Source organism: Ambystoma mexicanum, chromosome 13, assembly GCF_040938575.1.
Source record: "Ambystoma mexicanum isolate Mex_15411 chromosome 13, UKY_AmexF1_1, whole genome shotgun sequence".
Classification (NCBI taxonomy): Eukaryota; Metazoa; Chordata; class Amphibia; order Caudata; family Ambystomatidae; genus Ambystoma; species Ambystoma mexicanum.
Genome location: NC_090938.1, coordinates 476,857,787 through 476,874,677, shown reverse-complemented (window position 1 = coordinate 476,874,677; position 16,891 = coordinate 476,857,787). Strand labels below are relative to the sequence as shown.

Here is a 16,891-nt window from a genome sequence, read left to right as displayed (position 1 = left end):
GATGCCCACGGGCTGTTGTGTGCTTTAAAAATATGAATAAATAAATAAATAAATATCACCTCAGTGTACAATGCAAGAAGCCAAGACCTCAGAAACAAGATGGGGACATCAGCTAGTTTAAGAAAACGAATGATGCTCCGTGGCCACGAGAGGCATTTTGAACAAACTTCAAAAGGAAGTTGTTCACTTCTACGCTCCAAATTCCGTTCCCTTTTTCTGGCCTTACAGATGCTCCAAGATGTCAGAGCTGAAGTTTTGTGGAGTCTAGTACTTCTGTTTGAGCTCATCTTAAGCCCCTTTTACTTGAAGAAGAAGTTGCTCCAAAGTTTGATTTTTACTATAGGGGCAGACGTTCCCACGACGAGTAGGGTGACAAGATCGGCAGGGTAAAAAATAGGGACGGCCACAAACATAAACGAAGGGCCACCACTGCGGACAATCCAACACTGGCGCCCCTCCCAGCGCACCCTTGCAGTCCTGATTGCACAGTATTTCTAGGACTGAACTGCTCTCCTGCATATCAATTGTGCGGTTTTGATTTTGAATGTAAGCATGTCACTAACAAAGGAGGGTTTGCTCTGATTGCTCCCAGGTATTCTTCGCCAATCCCTCAAGTACTTGCTGCTGTCTTTCAAGAGCACTTGCCAAAGGCAGAGAAAATGGGTGGCCAGGAAGGCTAGCTTGTGCGCTCTTGATATCTGTTGCCTCTCTCAAGATGTCTGCCCTTGACCGGTCTTGTTTCCATGCCGAGGACAGTCCTCCCTTGACATGCAATGGGAACTCTTCTGGACTGGTTCAGAGCGGCACATTCCACTGTGGGCCCTTATGCCTTCCATGTCGTCATGCACCAGGTAACAGTGGCTAGGAATTAAGGCAGGACACTTGATTCCAGGAAACCCATGATAGAAAATAGTTGTTACTTTACAGAACTAATTCACCACACAAAGCATTTTTCATTTAATATTCATGTTGAGTTCATGACTTTTAGATGTACCTTTGGTCATGATAGTGAGGTTTTGGCAATTTTTTGTGCTTTCCGTTAAATAGTATCAATTTCAGGCACATTTATAGTAGAAATCAGCACAGATGTGATTGATAATCAGTCAAGAAAACTATCATTCAGGTTCATGGGGTCAGGTCTTTCTGGGATGGCTGCCTGAGGCGGTCAGCCAACTCATTTCCATGCCCCAATGTATGAACTGTGTGCTTTTTTTCTGGATCATGTTTAAGGGTCAAATCTCTGCTGAAACGGTGGTTCATCAGACCTAAAACATATCATACTTGCCACCGTTTCTCTTGAAATTCACATATGGGTGCTGTATAAAACCCTTCCTTGTGTGCTGTGTCTCTATATATGAAATCAGTGAATGAACAGCCGTGTTTAAACATCGCTCTGATAGGACTATATTTAGCACCAGCACCCTAAGGGATTTAGGCCACCAATTCAACACCACTAATAGTTAGGAGTTTTTGACAGCCACCAACACCCTCAAAAACCCCTTCTTCCTGATGAACTCTCTCTGGTAGAACACATTCATTTTATGGGGACCCTGTGTCAAGATCACCGCAAAACATCCAACCCAAAGTGTTCGACAACGGCCCTTGCCCGTTTCAAAGAAACTCTGTTCCTTTGATAAAAAGCCAAAACACCCTTTCCGAACCCGTGCTGCCATGTTGCCATTGCGACTATGGCGTCCTCTCCACAAACAAATTATCACACTGCAAGGAAGAGGAGGGGCCAATCAAGTTCGCGGCTACCCGTTATAACGCTTCCGGGTAGCTGTACTCGCTGCTTCTGATTTTCGTCAAAATCGCTGCAAGCTCCCGAACCCACGTCTTGTTCCCTTTGACTGCGCTTATCCTTTCCTGGCTCTTTTTGGACCGCAGTCTGTGTTTCTTGAACTCTTGCTTCCTTGTATGTTTACTGTTTGTTACTTACTGAACTGCTTTCACGTTGCCAGACCCCGGAACGCTATTTGACCTGCCTTGCCTGCTGATTCTGATCTGCATCTCTGTCCGCACGCTGCCGAACCCCAGAACGCAATTTGACCTGCCTTGCCTGCTGATTCTGTTCTGCCTTATTGTCCGCACGCTGCCAAACCCCAGAACGTTATTGGACCTGCTCTGCCTCTACTGTTCGCACCGGCTTTCCAGCAAAGTCCTTTTCAACATTTCGGACTCAACACGCCGGATTAAGGAACAACAACTGTTTACACTGTGGCACTATCATCACCTACCTGAGCAAATCTGCATGCCCGAAAGAAAAGCGCAACGAACTAGAGACTGATTCTTGGCGCTCAGGTTGTTAGGCGTCCTTGTTTCGTCGGGATAGTCTGTGGACTTGAGACTGCCAAACTCCGTCTAGGCGTCCTCGTTTCGTCGTGAGTTAGGACAGGTTGGGTTTGCAGAGTTTGCTCAGTAGTGTCCTTCCCTTGTCTACCATTGGCAAGTTTCACTGCCTATTACCTGATTCCTGATTGTCATTTTTGTCCTTTCCTGAAATTGTTTGTTTTCCGCTCTATGCTCTGAGTCTTCTGATATATGGTTTAACCCCTACAGCCTCTATTCTCAGTGTACATCAGCCATCGTTACAGTGTTCCTTGATCAGCTGCTTTTCTACGCTCCACGGCGTCTGTCTCCATCTCCGGCTACAACAGTAGAACCATCTTTCGACTAATTGGTTCCTTTGTAATTTTACTTAGAAATACAAAGGGACACATTGGTAGGAAGAACTCAACGGCTACACTTCGAGTTCTTCTAGCAGGCCTCCTGATCACGAGTCGGGCCAACTTGACACCCTGCCTCCATTGATAAATGAAGTTGTAGGTGATCCAAATTGAAATACTGGGGGATATTTTCCAAACCGGCTGGGACCCGTCCCTAACAGAGTTTCTGAATCTGCGCGAAAGCTTCCTAATGGAAGCAGGTATTAATTGTGAGTCCAGCTCTGATGCAATGAAGAAAACACTCAAAGCTTGGGATATGATGGAGAATTGGGATAGTTTGTTAAACCTGAAACTGCATAAGGACTATATTGATTCTCTCCAAGGCTACACATCTCCGATGGCATACATTTTAAAATCCCTGTCCAGTGCTTATTGAATGTGGCTTTGAAGATTCAGGTTTAGGCCTGCAGTCTCTGGAGGTCCTTGGACCCAGACTGAAGTTACCTCGGGAAAGAGTACATGTAGACTCGGTAAAACAGAGTCACGAGAAACACTTCAACATTCATTATTGGAATACCCATATCTTTTTTCGAGAAGACTGTTTCATTTTTTAAAGATTTATAGACTCGCCGTTGGTGGTTATCTTGCAAAATCATTGGGGGGGACTGGAGTCTAGGAAGCAGCTATCTCTTTCAATAGCTTTGGTAGCTTTCTTAACTAACATTTTTAACTTTTTGAGAGATTTATCGAAACAAACCAAGTTGATCCCGAGTTTGTAGAAGTGATATATCGCAAAGATCTGCTGGTAGGAGACTTGTGTGAAAGCACTTTATAGTCGTTGTGAGTCCATTATTTGTCACGTTTATTTCAGAAATAGCTCACGGGGGATGATCGTTGGCATATGTTGTTCGATTTTATATCATTATCCGTAAGAATCTCACTTTTTCTGGGCTAAAATTTACCTTTGAAATATGTTTTTGTAGGAGGTCAATAATCTCCAAAACTTAGGGATTCCCAGTGCAATGCTATCTGTATACAGAAGCCTGTGAATTTTATGATTCAATTACTGATCTTTGATGTCTTTTTTTCAACAAAGAGTAGGACTTGCTGTATTGAAGTCATAGCTGCTAATGTTTGAATATTAACAGTGTTGTTTTGTATTCATTATAATTGATAAATGTGCGTCTAGAATATGTGAAAGGTTTAAATTGTAAGCCAAACACAAAAAATATTAAATCAAAATAAGTAAAAAATTAATAGACTAAGATGCTCAGGTACTTTAGATATGCCTATTCAAAAGATGTTTTGCATCCTAGAAAAGTGTCTTAAAGGAAGGGTACAGGTCACGCTAAGAGCGCTAATCTCGTTCAAAGGACTCTCTTTACCTTCCTAGTTACTGCGTCCAGTTCCAACCAGGAGCAGCATCATCCACTTTCATCAGTGCAAAGATGCACTGTCAATCTTTCAAGCCACTGATCTGCCCCATATAACTAGAGTGGCCTGTCCTTCTTCCTCCTGGCAGCCTAGGCGTCAATGCGCTCTTCAATCTATGCTGTTACTAAAGGCTGCACAGCTGCATGCTACCAGTAAGACTTCAGCAAGAGAGGCTCCTTTGTGAAAACAAAATCAAAATATCGAGGCTGAGTACCCCAAAATGAAATACACCGAACACGGGTTACAAAGGAACATACAAAGTACTTTATTTTATACTGAATCCAGTTACAAAAACAGAGCAAAATCAGATAGCTATCGGCCCTCAGTACAACACAACAAACTCCAGCGTGGTTCAGTGTGTTCAGTGAGAGACGTTGTATATTAGAATGCATTCGCTTTTTATACACTTGGTGGGCACGATGTCCAGCCCCACTTCGGGTTAATATTCCACTTAATACATCACCAATCTAGGGTTTGTGCCAAGTCGCGAACAACCGCATATAACTGGTTTGCCTTTAATACATGTATCAACAAGCCTATGCAATAACTGTCTATTCTAAGATTTTCCATGCAGGCCTTCTCAAACATTAATACAATGTAGTTAAATAGATGTTCTACGTTCAGTATTTGAATACATTGTTTCAACATATGCTCGTGGATTAGTTTCATTGCATGAGTAATCCTTTTACACACAGGTCAACGAAGGACAAGGTCTAAGTTCACGACCTCAACAAGTGGCCTGCAGGCAAGTTACACATTAGCTATGTACAGAGGTCAATACGGCCATGTTGTATTCTGCAATGACATTGTCCACCATTTTAACTCACAGGGTGACTTTTACAAAGCGAATCCTAAAATGGCGGATTGACCTAAAATGGCAGCTTACATTGTTTTAAGGTCAGGACCTTGCAACACAGATTCTTTTGCAAGCAACTTTCGAGCAGCTTGGCGTAGGCCAATATTAATATATTTATTGCAATAGGAGGCACGATATCATTTCACTTTTGACACCTTGAGAGTCATGCTGTGGGTCCACCACACTTACCTCGGTGGACTAGACAGCTAGGACTATGCATATCAAGGCCAATGACCAGGTTCACTAGAGTCTTACATGAATGATCAAGGCAGGATCTGTAGATTCTGAATTACGCAGCAGATGTGAAACTGATCAATCGAGAACTGTTTCACATCTACTGGGGCACTATTCAAAGTCATTAGCATTCTGATAACAAGTCACTCCCATACTGAACCAGGTCCCGGAAAACATTTCAATTATGGTTTCACCTTTTGTGACATGTTATGATTCTGGTCTAAAAGATTGACTCAAAACACAGAAAGATTGTTTTCCTGGGAACTAGGTCTGCATAAAAGGCTGACATATAAGGTATGTAAATCATACGATCACCAGTTATGCTGTTCAAACCTTGATAAGACATTTTAGAGAACGTAAAGGCCCGCATTTGATGAAATATGGTTTCCATTGTTTAAAGGCTATAGCTGGCAGATGCTGAGGTTACTGGCCAACCAGACACTTCATATCTAAAATTGCTACTGCTATGTTATTATGTGCTCACCTCTTCTTTGTCTTCGAGACACTCCCATGACCCATTGTTTAAAATAAATATTTGCTTAAGTACGTAAAAGTCTGTAAATGTCACACTATATCGGTGACTTGTGTTTGAAATATATAACGATTTCCTCTTTGGTGGGAAAAATATATCTGTGATGTTTTGGTCAAACATCAAGAACATATGAACTGAACAAAGAGACATTTGTTGAAAATAAACAAATTGTGGTTCGCAGAAGTACTAGTCAAATGAATGCAAAACACGGGGCAAGTGTGTAGGGAAGATGGCAGTAGGAGAAGGAAGTTAAAACACAGTAAAAATGAGGTTACAGAAGAAGATAAAGCAACTACAATAGAAGGCACTTGGACGGTGAGGTGACATAGTAGGAGAATCAGAAAACATATGAGTAGTGAGATGACAGTACCAGAAGAATCAGAAAAAAACATGAGTAACGAAGTGAGAAAATCAGAAAACAGATGGGTACTGAGCGGGAATCGGAAAACACAAGTTGTGAAGTGAGGCTAGTGGGAACTTCAGAAAACATGAGTAATTAAGTGACAGTAGTAGCAGGACTCAGAAAACACATGAGTAGTGAGGTGACTGTAGTAAGAGAAGGAGAAAACACATGACTAGTGAAGAGACAGTAATGGGAGAATCAGAAAACACACGAGATTTGAAATGTCAGTACTGGTAAAATCATAAAATAAATTAGTAGTGACATTATAGTAGTGTGAGAATCAGAAAGTAAATGAGTAATGAGGTGACAGTAGTGGAGGAATGAGAAAACAAATCTATTGGGGAAGTGGCAGTAGTGAGAGATTCAGAAAACACATGAGTAGTGAGAGGACAGGAGTGGGAGAATCAGAAACAAAGTAATGAAGTGACAGTAGTGGCGGGAACTGAAAATACATGAGTAGTGAAGTGACAGTAGTGGAAGAATCAGAAAATACACGAATAATGAAGTGACAGTAGTGGTGAAATCAGAAAATACATGAGTAGTGAAGTGACAGTAGTGGAAGAATCAGAAAATACACGAATAATGAAGTGACACTAGTCATGAAATCAGAAAACACATGAGTAGTGAAGTGACAGTAGTGGTGAAATCAGAAAATACATGAGTAGTGAAGTGACAGTAGTGGAAGAATGAGGAAATACGTGAATAATGAAGTGACAGTAGTGGTGAAATCAGAAAACACACGAGTAGTGAAGTGACAGTAGTGGTGAAATCAGAAAACACACGAGTAGAGAAGTGACAGTAGTGGAAGAATGAGGAAATACGTGAATAATGAAGTGACAGTAGTGGTGAAATCAGAAAACACACGAGTAGTGAAGTGACAGTAGTGGTGAAATCAGAAAATACATGTGTAGTGAAGTGACAGTAGTGGAAGAATCAGAAAATACACGAATAATGAAGTGACAGTAGTGGTGAAATCAGAAAATACATGAGTAGTGAAGTGACAGTAGCGGAAGAATGAGGAAATACATGAATAATGAAGTGACAGTAGGGGAGAAATCTGAAAAGACACGAGGAGTGTGATAGAACAATAGTGGGAGAATTAGAAAACCCATGGGGAGTGAGGTCACAATAGTTGGAGAATCAGAAAGCACCCGTGAAATCTGCTGCATTTCTAATGACAGTGTTGGATCATGACCCATGAGTGGCGGTGCTGTTCTGCAGAGGGTCAGGAAACAAATGCAAAGTGTAAACTGTGGTGGTGCAGCCCAGGGAGACTCAGTGAACAGACCTGAGAGGAGTTGAAGAACATTTCGTAGTGCATCTGGATCTGCCAGAGGATGCCCGTCACCTCTGTGTATGGCATGGCCATAAACACCACATAATGGACCCCAAAGAGCGGCATCAGGACCAGCGTGGACTTCAGAAGTTTCCTGCATGCAAACAAAACCAGAACAATTCACGGTCACTCAAGTTAAGTGCAGCCTATTACAGAGGTTCTAATTGTGGTGTGTGATGCGTGATAAAACTGGCACAGAGAGGAATGGACCACTGGCTGCCTGGGTAAATGCTGAACTGGTCTTCGAGGCTGCAGAATGTTGCACATTGGTTCATTCCCACTTTCTTTGACAGAGAACCTTGCCAAGCATAATATATTGGGGATCACACTAGAACAATCAGCATATCACACATGCTTCCGTGAAGTTAAACACTATGTATAACAGCTGAAAGTAATGTTAATAGATTATTACTACCCAGCAAGGGGCAATGAGCATGTAACAAGCAAGCTTATTGGCCTTCGCTGAGTACTTACCTGTACGACAAGCCTTCCTCCCAGTCATGTTCAATGTTCGACTGGCCGCCATGGAAAGGGAGAAGGGACTATGTGTAGTCCCTTCTCCCCGTTCCGTGGTGGCCATTTTTGTTGTTGACTTTTTCTTTGTTTTTTAATGGCCACCTATGGAAAGAGAAAAGGGACTACATATAGTCCCTTCTCCCTGGTCCGTGGTGGTCATTTTCTTCTTCTTTTTTCAGTCATGCAATGCCAGAGCTGTCACACAACTTTAAAAAAAAGTCACTATTAGTACCCCAGTCGTACGGCTTGGATACTAATAGCAATAAGCCCCTCACTGCGGGGTTGGGGGGGACATTACCGCTTCAGGTTGTGCCAGGTGAATGAGGAATGATGTCTTTAAGTTCAATGATAAACCCATATAATCTACCAATCCCGGAACTAGGATGACTACTATACAAATTAATTCTGGACCTTGGACTCAAAGGAAAGACTGGAGCCCTCCCATCCCCTACGCACCACAATGCCAGATAACTGGCAGAATGAGATCATTTAAACAGTGGTTTAAGAGATTCTACATACTATAAAGTACACTTCAAAACACACAATTTTTCCTTATACTTTCTTTAATCTAAAAACAACATTGAGTTATTCATGCAATCTCGTAGATATTGCTCTTGCTCAGCGTGTTTCGGGGATAAGATCCCCTTCTTCAGGAGATAAATTCAATGCAAAAAGATAAACTTCAGTCATGTATTCCATCTTATACAAAGACCACCACCATAGTCTGTGAACAAATTTCAGTAATTTGCCAAGGGTTCACATTCTAGTTTAAACATGCCAGAGTCACTTCCCAGTTTGCTACACTACCGCATCTCTATATTGTGCATGCCACCCGGGCTACCTGTTTGACCTACAGGTATGCCAGGGGGCACCTCAGTGATTTAAAGCCTTTCCTGTACCGCATTCAAGCGCTCAACCTATGGCTGGTGTACAGTTTTATGAAAAGGGAAACTCTAAACCTTATACTCCCGGTATATATGCCCTGCCATAAATACGTACCTATTTCCAAAACTACTGAGACACAGCACTGCATGGTGCAATATTTAGTGATTTGAATCCAGGTAAATAACTTCCTATCTGTGGAAAACTGTGAAAAGAGAACGACTCTATCACTGTATGTTCTTAAGTGCACATGTCTTTGATTTGTGTCTATAGATAGGTCCTACCTTTGTTTGTGTCCCCATGGAGTCGAAGGACCCAGCCATCCAGATAGGGGGAGTTATGCAACCCTCAATGATGAAAATGTACCATGATGGCCACCATCAGTGCAGAGTTCAAACCAAAAGGAAGAACTTGGTACTGGTAATGATGATCAGGTGTTGGAAATCTGAGAAAGCAAAAATGGGGGTACCAAATTGGGATGTGGATGTAGTGTCCTGAAGATCTTATGCACATAGCCAGTCTCACTTGTTGAGAGCCATGGAAGCAATATTGTGAAATTAACTTTTGGTAGGAAAGCATTGAAATCCTTTTCGGGAGGGTGATAAAGCAAGAGTACAAACCCAATGTTGAGCCCCAATGGTGTGGGAGAACTTACATGAGCAATACATTGTGAATGAAGGATAGCACAGGGGCAACATGCTGGTCTTGGAAGCAAGACCACGCAGTGCAACAGAGGTTTGGATCCCGGATCCACGCTTAGAAACCAAACTCTGATATTAAGCGCATTATAAAAATACAATAATATAAATAAATGTGATATCTTCTTATACCCGATGGTAAAGTGGGACACTAGAATATGTAGATCACTGCACTGATCAATAAGGTAGGGTGTTGGAACCTGCTGCCGATGAGGGGGTTCTGAGGACATGGTGCCATTCCATCTCAAATTTGGTTTGAACAGAGATTGTCTAGAACCCTAGTCATCAAGGTGCTGGGTCAATGGTTCAGTTTGCTTATATATCTTTTTTTTTAAATCTCTTTATTAGTATGTCATCAAATTAAATCACAGAATAATAAAATACAGAAAGGAATAGTTAACCAGAGAACACAAACCAAAATCATTCAATTAAATAACATATCAATAAACAAACAGCATAAACAGCTTGTATTTCTAATCTTTGAGAAGAACTCGATTTAGTCAAAATAGATTGTGTCAGAAGATGGATTTAATGGTAAGCATATAGCCAACACATGTTTCGACCCTCCTGGGTCTTTTTCAAGGCGTTTGGTAAAATAGTAGCATCTCGATCTTCTGGATGCAGCAGTGACCTATGGAGGGCCACAAGGGTGCCACCCACCAGGACACCTCAACATTTAAGGTGAGGGAGGATAGATCAGGGGCAACGTGCTCGCCTTAGAAGCAAGACGACACAGAGCACCACAGGTTCGATCCCTGGGTCGCGCTTAGAAACCTTTGGGGATTAAGTTATGCTGTGACCTTAAGTGGGGTCAACCTATTGAAAGGATACACAGGATGCCAGGAGATCTTCAATGTTGATTCAATCAGATGTCATCAAGAGATTACATGAGTCAGTTACAGGATCAGAGAGGAGCCCACTGGCTCCCACCACCCAGGCTACATCATTGTCAACTGGCCTGGGTGGAACCTCACCACACTCAGTCATACCCAAACATTCCATTCATGACCTCATACAACAAATACTCAGCATACATACAGGAAGATGCCTAAACAGCCTAACAGGAAAGAAGATATCATTCCTAACACCTCTCTTCCTTCAGACACAACCCTAACAAGCGTGTTATAAATAACCAATCATATCAAGACAAAGCAGTGCAACACAGGTTCGAATCCCGATCCTGCGCTTAGAAACCATTCCCTGGTATTAAGCGCTTTATAAAAGAACAAATATAATTATAATTTAGCAGTCTTGCCCCACGCTGAGATGCTACTATTTACCATTTTACTATTGAGTGAGAATGAGAGTGCAGAAAGAGAGGTTGGAGAGAAAGAGAGAGAAGAGAAAGGAAGAGAGAGAGAACTAGAGATCAGTGTAAAAGTGTGTGTGATACCCTGGGAACAGCTAGGGCCTTTTATTGTTGTACTTACCATACCATAGTATTACATGGGTAGTGTAGCTCAGTGGCAATGTACTCGTCTTGGAAGCAAGACAACACAGAGCAGCAGATTCAAATCCTGGGTCTGCGCTTAGAAATCTATTCGTTATTACGCGCGTTATAAGTAACCAATTATTATTAAAGCTGTTTGGAACAGTCACTGCTGACTCACCGCTCTGAAATGTATAGCCTGCCCTCGGCCCTTGCTACTACTATTGTGACAAAGATGGAACACAATTCACTTCTTAACTGTCTTATCTTCATGACTGAAACGCCACTGAGCAGAGCTGTGGTACAATTTGGGCACCGTGCATAGAGGCCATTGCTCTCCCTTATACTTCTTCTGGCCGTATTGGATTTCATCACAGAGCAGAAAAGGGCAATGTCTTGAACAATCCTAGGTCCAAGAGCACCCAATGGCTTCTCTTTCTTTCCTATCAGCGAATAGAAGTGGCTAAAGAGGAAGTCCAGGCGATAGAATGTTCTCTTTCTTGCGCAAATGCTACAATCGCTACAATTCACTGTGCATTTGCCAGAGAGGATAGGCTCCTTTTTTTCCTCATTGGGCATTTTAAAATTAATGTCTAGCCTCTTATTGACAAGGGGAATACCTTTGAGGATCGCCTCAGCCTATACTCGTTATCCAATTTACAGGGGCTCTGGCACTTCAGCCAACACTCATGATTGCCCTTGTGAGGCGCTGCTGCGAGCAGGTTTAGGAACACTTTTATTCTGGGGACTGTCTCCTAAAAGGGCCAAACAGACCGTGCGACATCTTTTTCCACAGGAAGAATTATGCCGTTTTACACCACTTCAAGAATAATCGGCCTCATTCCAAATAATAACGTTTGCCGACACTTTTACCGGACCGGCCAACTACAACTTTGATGGTAGGGGTTCAGGATTTACCTCCAGCTAACTGCTGGAGGTAAATCTGACCCCTACTGACAAAAACTGCCTTTGTTACTGGCACGGCCGGTGATAGTGGCACAATACTCCCCTGTAGTCCTATGGGACTTCATGGGATTGGGATTAACCGCCCTTATCAGCACTTGTAATCTGTCATTTATTCCGGCAGACCAAGTGCCGATAACGGCACGTACGTTTGCCCGTATTCTGGCGGATTTACCACTGGAATACCAGCAAACTTGGAGTGAGGGCCAATGTCCTTAAAGAAGTGTGGGAGTCATCAAATGCTTACATTTTGCAAATGGCTTCCACCTACTGTGGCCTTGAGGTATTTGGCCCTGTGGGCATGGCTTGAGTCTGGTATAGTGCTCAGCGTGTCATCGCGATGAGAGAGTCTGGAAGTGGTAAAGTAGTGAGTGGTGTATGGCGGGAAACTTTACTTCTGGGGGCCACCTGCCCTAATGACCAATCTTCCATTAGAGGGCTGCTTCTGACGCTGGCGCCACTGAAGTGGGACGCGATGCCTATGGAAGACGGCCACTCTGTTATGTGAGCTAGGAGGCCTGCTAGCTACCACAGAGGGCTCCACTGTTCTCTCACGGACCCTGTGCTCCAGTGGCATGTCACGTTTCTTAGCCATGTGTTACCTCACCTGCATGTGTGTGCATTCGTACTGTGCCTGGGTCACTCTGGGGAACCTCTGGAGTTGTAGATGTTCTATCCATGGCCAACTCTATGTTGAAACAGGATTGCTGCAAGCAGCTACTATTGTGGTCACTGCGGGTGGGTTTGGTGCAGGAGTGACAATGCCCATGTTTGCCCTTGTTCTGACTTGGAGCTAGACTGCTACTGTGCCTGAGGTGTGTACGTGTAGTTATTTGCAGGCCTCCCACATTGTGTCAGACAGGAAACCTGTTCCCAAGGTGGTGCGAATGGAACCGGAGTACTTACCTGCTTCTTCTCAAAGGAATCTATTTGAAAATATCTTTTTAGCATGAAAACCTGAAGCAGAGGGCCCAGAATGAAAGAGCGTCACACACGACACAGGCACACCATGAAAGGGCTGGCCAGAGACACACCAGACGACGTTTCTGGTTCTAGATAGGAAGCGACCATGTCAGATTGGGTTGCTTAGGGGTGGGAGCAAAAATAAATAAATAACAACAATAATGGCAAAGGTGCAACTGTCATATTGCCGCATCTGCACGAAGAAAAGGAATGGCAGTTCCGCTCGGAACTTGGTCGCGGAAGGATAGATGCAAGGGGTCTAACCACACTGATGGGCTTCATGGCATTGCTGTGGAAATGTTGACATGCTGCTGCGCATCCTTCTCCAGTCCTGCCTCCTTCCCAGGGACAACATCCCAGGAGTATGGGGGCAGTGGATGAGAGGTAGGAGTGCACCATACTATATACATATTTATTTATTTATTTTTTATTTAAGTGCCAATGGTTTCAATGAACCTTTGCACTAAAGAACAATGTTAAAATACAAACAGTTGGGTACTAAACATTTACATACGCCACAATATAGATCAATTTTAAACTAATTCATAAGTCACATTATACACAACACATGCATAAAACAGTAACATTCCCACCAATAAATATGATGATCACAGTTACAATTGTTCTATTTTGAACAGCGCCTCTTCCCAGACATGTGCCGCTGCGCCACTGATTACTAATGAGTGAGCTGAGTAGATTGCACTCCAAAATGTTTCATCTCTTCAAGATTGTATATTAGTGTCTTATGTACTAACCCTGTGCTTTTCATTTGGATAACATGGTACTGCCTCTACTTTTTGACATTATTGCACATAATGTCCATTGTGGGTCAAGGCCATTTAAGCGTAACATAGCTGAACGGTTAAACTTTGCTTTTTCCCCAAACAAAGTGGACATAGTAACGCATGGCAGATCATTAAGAATTGGAGTGCTCAGGGAAAACGGTCAGCTCCGCGCATGATAACTGGGATGAAATCCAAGAAAGTGAGGCATATGTCTTAAGAAGCAATCGTGGGGGCTGGGTGCAACATTGTGCACGCTTGGCAGAAGCGGGAGGCTCGAGATCAGATCAGCTGGTCCTACAGATTGCCATGGGAATGGGAGCTGACTGAGCCCAGCGAAGACAAGGCCAGGGAGGTATGGGGACACATTTAGAATCCACATTTGTATGTTTTTCTAAACAAGGAATAACAAGGGCAGCCTATTATACACGAATGCATGCTTTAGTCTGAAGTTGAAAAAGTGATTACCTCAGACTCCATTATTTTGGTATAAGTAGCTCAAATTTGAGATTTGCCTTTAAAATGACTAACCCAGTGATGGAAATTGTTTTTTTTTTACTGGACGATCCTACCTATCGCATGGGTAAGGGGTGGGGTTCAGCGCAGAGCGGAACGCGGCAGGGGAGAGGGTGCAGGTTTAGTCACCCCCATAAACATTTGCCTCTTAGCCCCTCAGAAGATGAATCATGAACACCTGGAAAATAGCAGAATTTCTTGTAATGTTGTCAACAAAGTACAAAATGTGCACACCTTTTAACCCCCCCAAAAATGCACATCAGTATTTGCTGTACAATGCAACATGGACATGGGCTTTCAGAGCACTCTTGCTGAAACCCTCAAGTGGTCTTGTGGCGCAGTGTCTCGCCTCTCAACCTAGCGACCACTGTTCAAATCCCAGCCCCGACACAACCACACAGAATGCACTGCAGCCTTCAAAAATAAAGGTAAAGTACCATAGGTTCCCGACGATTTGGGAGTCAGTTCCCAAGGGAATTTTTTTGCCAGATCCGGGAAGATCTGGCCCAATGACAGCACTGGACTAACCCTTTAGCCAAAGTTTCAACGAAGTCATAAGAAGGTCAAATATCTCCAGGTTTCCATCAATCGCATCTTAGGGCCTCATTACAACACTTGGTGGTAGCCGTGCCAGTACAACTGGCAGGCTGCCGCCAGAGTTGTGATTTTTTCCAGCACCTGGCTTGCCGGTAACAGTAGGGGATTCTAACTCTGCCAGTCAGGGGAAGTCAGGCGCCACAAAATTGGTATTCCCCATTCCCATTTGAGTCCGATAGGGCTCAATGGGAATGGGGATGATGGAAGCACCGGCACCGTTAATAGCGGTGCCGGTGCGTCGAAAAATGTCTGTGAGCTGGTGCCATCCCGCCAGCCAGGTCTGACCTGGCGGGAGGGACGGCACCCGTCCGCAGACTCGTAGTGTGCCGGTCTGGTAACAATGGTGCCGGTAGGCTTACCAGCACCGTTGTTACCGGACCGGCACACTTGTAATGAGGCCCTTAGTCCCTGGACGAAGGGCTAACTCTGCTTTAGGGCAAGATCGCAGAAGGTGACCTGGCAAAGTTTGTGTCAGCTCCACGGATATGTTTATATCAGTGAAACCCCCAGAACAGCGTCACAGGAAGGAACTCTAATATTATTATTGCCTGATCTGAAGAGGAAGTTTGCGGTAAAAAATGTATTTTTTAATTTGCATGAATTACTAGATACAAAGAAGTATGGATTATGAACTGACACCTGTATTAGAGTTCAAATGACGTTTTATTCACCTAAAAAGTACCCGCTTTAGGAATTAGAATTTCTATTTTACTACCTAATAAAAAATATTTATTTCAAAATTCAAAAAATAGAGCGCGAAATGCTCCCACTTCCAAATCGTATGTGGAGCCATGGCAGTTGTATATGATCAGAGTTAGGTAGTTATGTTGTGTTCTACTCACATGTACGGCTACCGAGCAGGCACACGCATCTGCGGGCAGGCAGGCTTTGGGTTTCTGAAGGAGAATGGTGGCGAGCTATTGCGTGGTCCTACTTGCATTCTATGGGATAGTTGTCTTGCTGGGATATACATACGGTCTTACCAAAGACTTCAAAAGAAATTAGATTATTCTGACTAATGCCTGTGGGCTCGGCGCATTATAAACAAATAAACATATCATTTCAAAGACTGTCTACTCACAAAGAACACTCCTCGATGGCGTTACAAGGGTATTTGTCAAGAGACCTAGTATCAGTATTCATTTAGATTTTGAGTCATAAAGCAACCCCACAAACAGTTTAATATAAGTTCCATTGACATGTATAGGTAGGTACAGTTTTTCCTTTCAATTTCAGAATTTGTTAGATGGGAGCCCTTTAACGCCTCAGGTCCTTAATGTCAGACCATAAGAGGCAAGCACTATGGCTCAAATGACTGCAGAGAATGGCGCCCTGTGGCGTACTGTCTGGGGCCAATGAGCTGCGCTGTGACGGGGGCTGGCCCACGGAAGGGATGGAGGGCCTGGCGGCAGGCCAAGGGGCATTGTCTAGGTCTCCAATCCCGAGACCGGCTGGGGGGGCTGTATACTCTGGATTATGTCATTGGGCTCTGGTTTTACAGGATACAATAATGTAAAAGATTCTTTTGTTCTTTCCCACCCGTTAGTATTTCATTGCTTCCGCTGGTGTGGGCATCGGATTGGAGGCGTGTGATGCCCTCTCTGTTCATGCTGAAGGCACATGAGCATGGAGTGTAATGGCAGATTCATTTGCCTTCGCTCAGGGTTCTGATTTTAGTATTGCTCTTTTGGCCATATGGAATCCAGAGTGTGGCCATATGGAATCCAGAGTGTGGCCATAAGCAAACCAGAGTGTGGCCATATGAAATCCAGAGTGTGGCCCTATGGAATCCAGAGTGTGGCCATATGCAATCCAGAGTGTGGCCATATGCAATCCAGAGTGTGGCCATATGGAATCCAGAGTGTGGCCCTATGGAATCCAGAGTGTGGCCATATGCAATCCAGAGTGTGGCCATATGGAATCCAGAGTGTGGCCATATGCAATCCAGAGTGTGGCCATATGGAATCCAGAGTCTGGCCCTATGGAATCCAGAGTGTGGCCATATGCAATCCAGAGTGTGGCCATATGCAATCCAGAGTGTGGCCATATGCAATCCAGAGTGTGGCCCTATGGAATCCAGAGTG

At 43.6% G+C, this 16,891-nt stretch overlaps 1 protein-coding gene across 1 annotated transcript in view; it reads right to left on the bottom strand.

Annotated features, from left to right (window-relative positions):
* Positions 1 to 16,891, bottom strand: part of LOC138521346 (parathyroid hormone/parathyroid hormone-related peptide receptor-like) — a 280,555-nt gene that overhangs the window by 38,125 nt on the left and 225,539 nt on the right. The window contains exon 11 of the mRNA XM_069634105.1: positions 7,414 to 7,555. Coding sequence (XP_069490206.1) covers positions 7,414 to 7,555 — 142 coding nt within the window. The remainder of the gene's footprint in view (positions 1 to 7,413; positions 7,556 to 16,891) is intronic.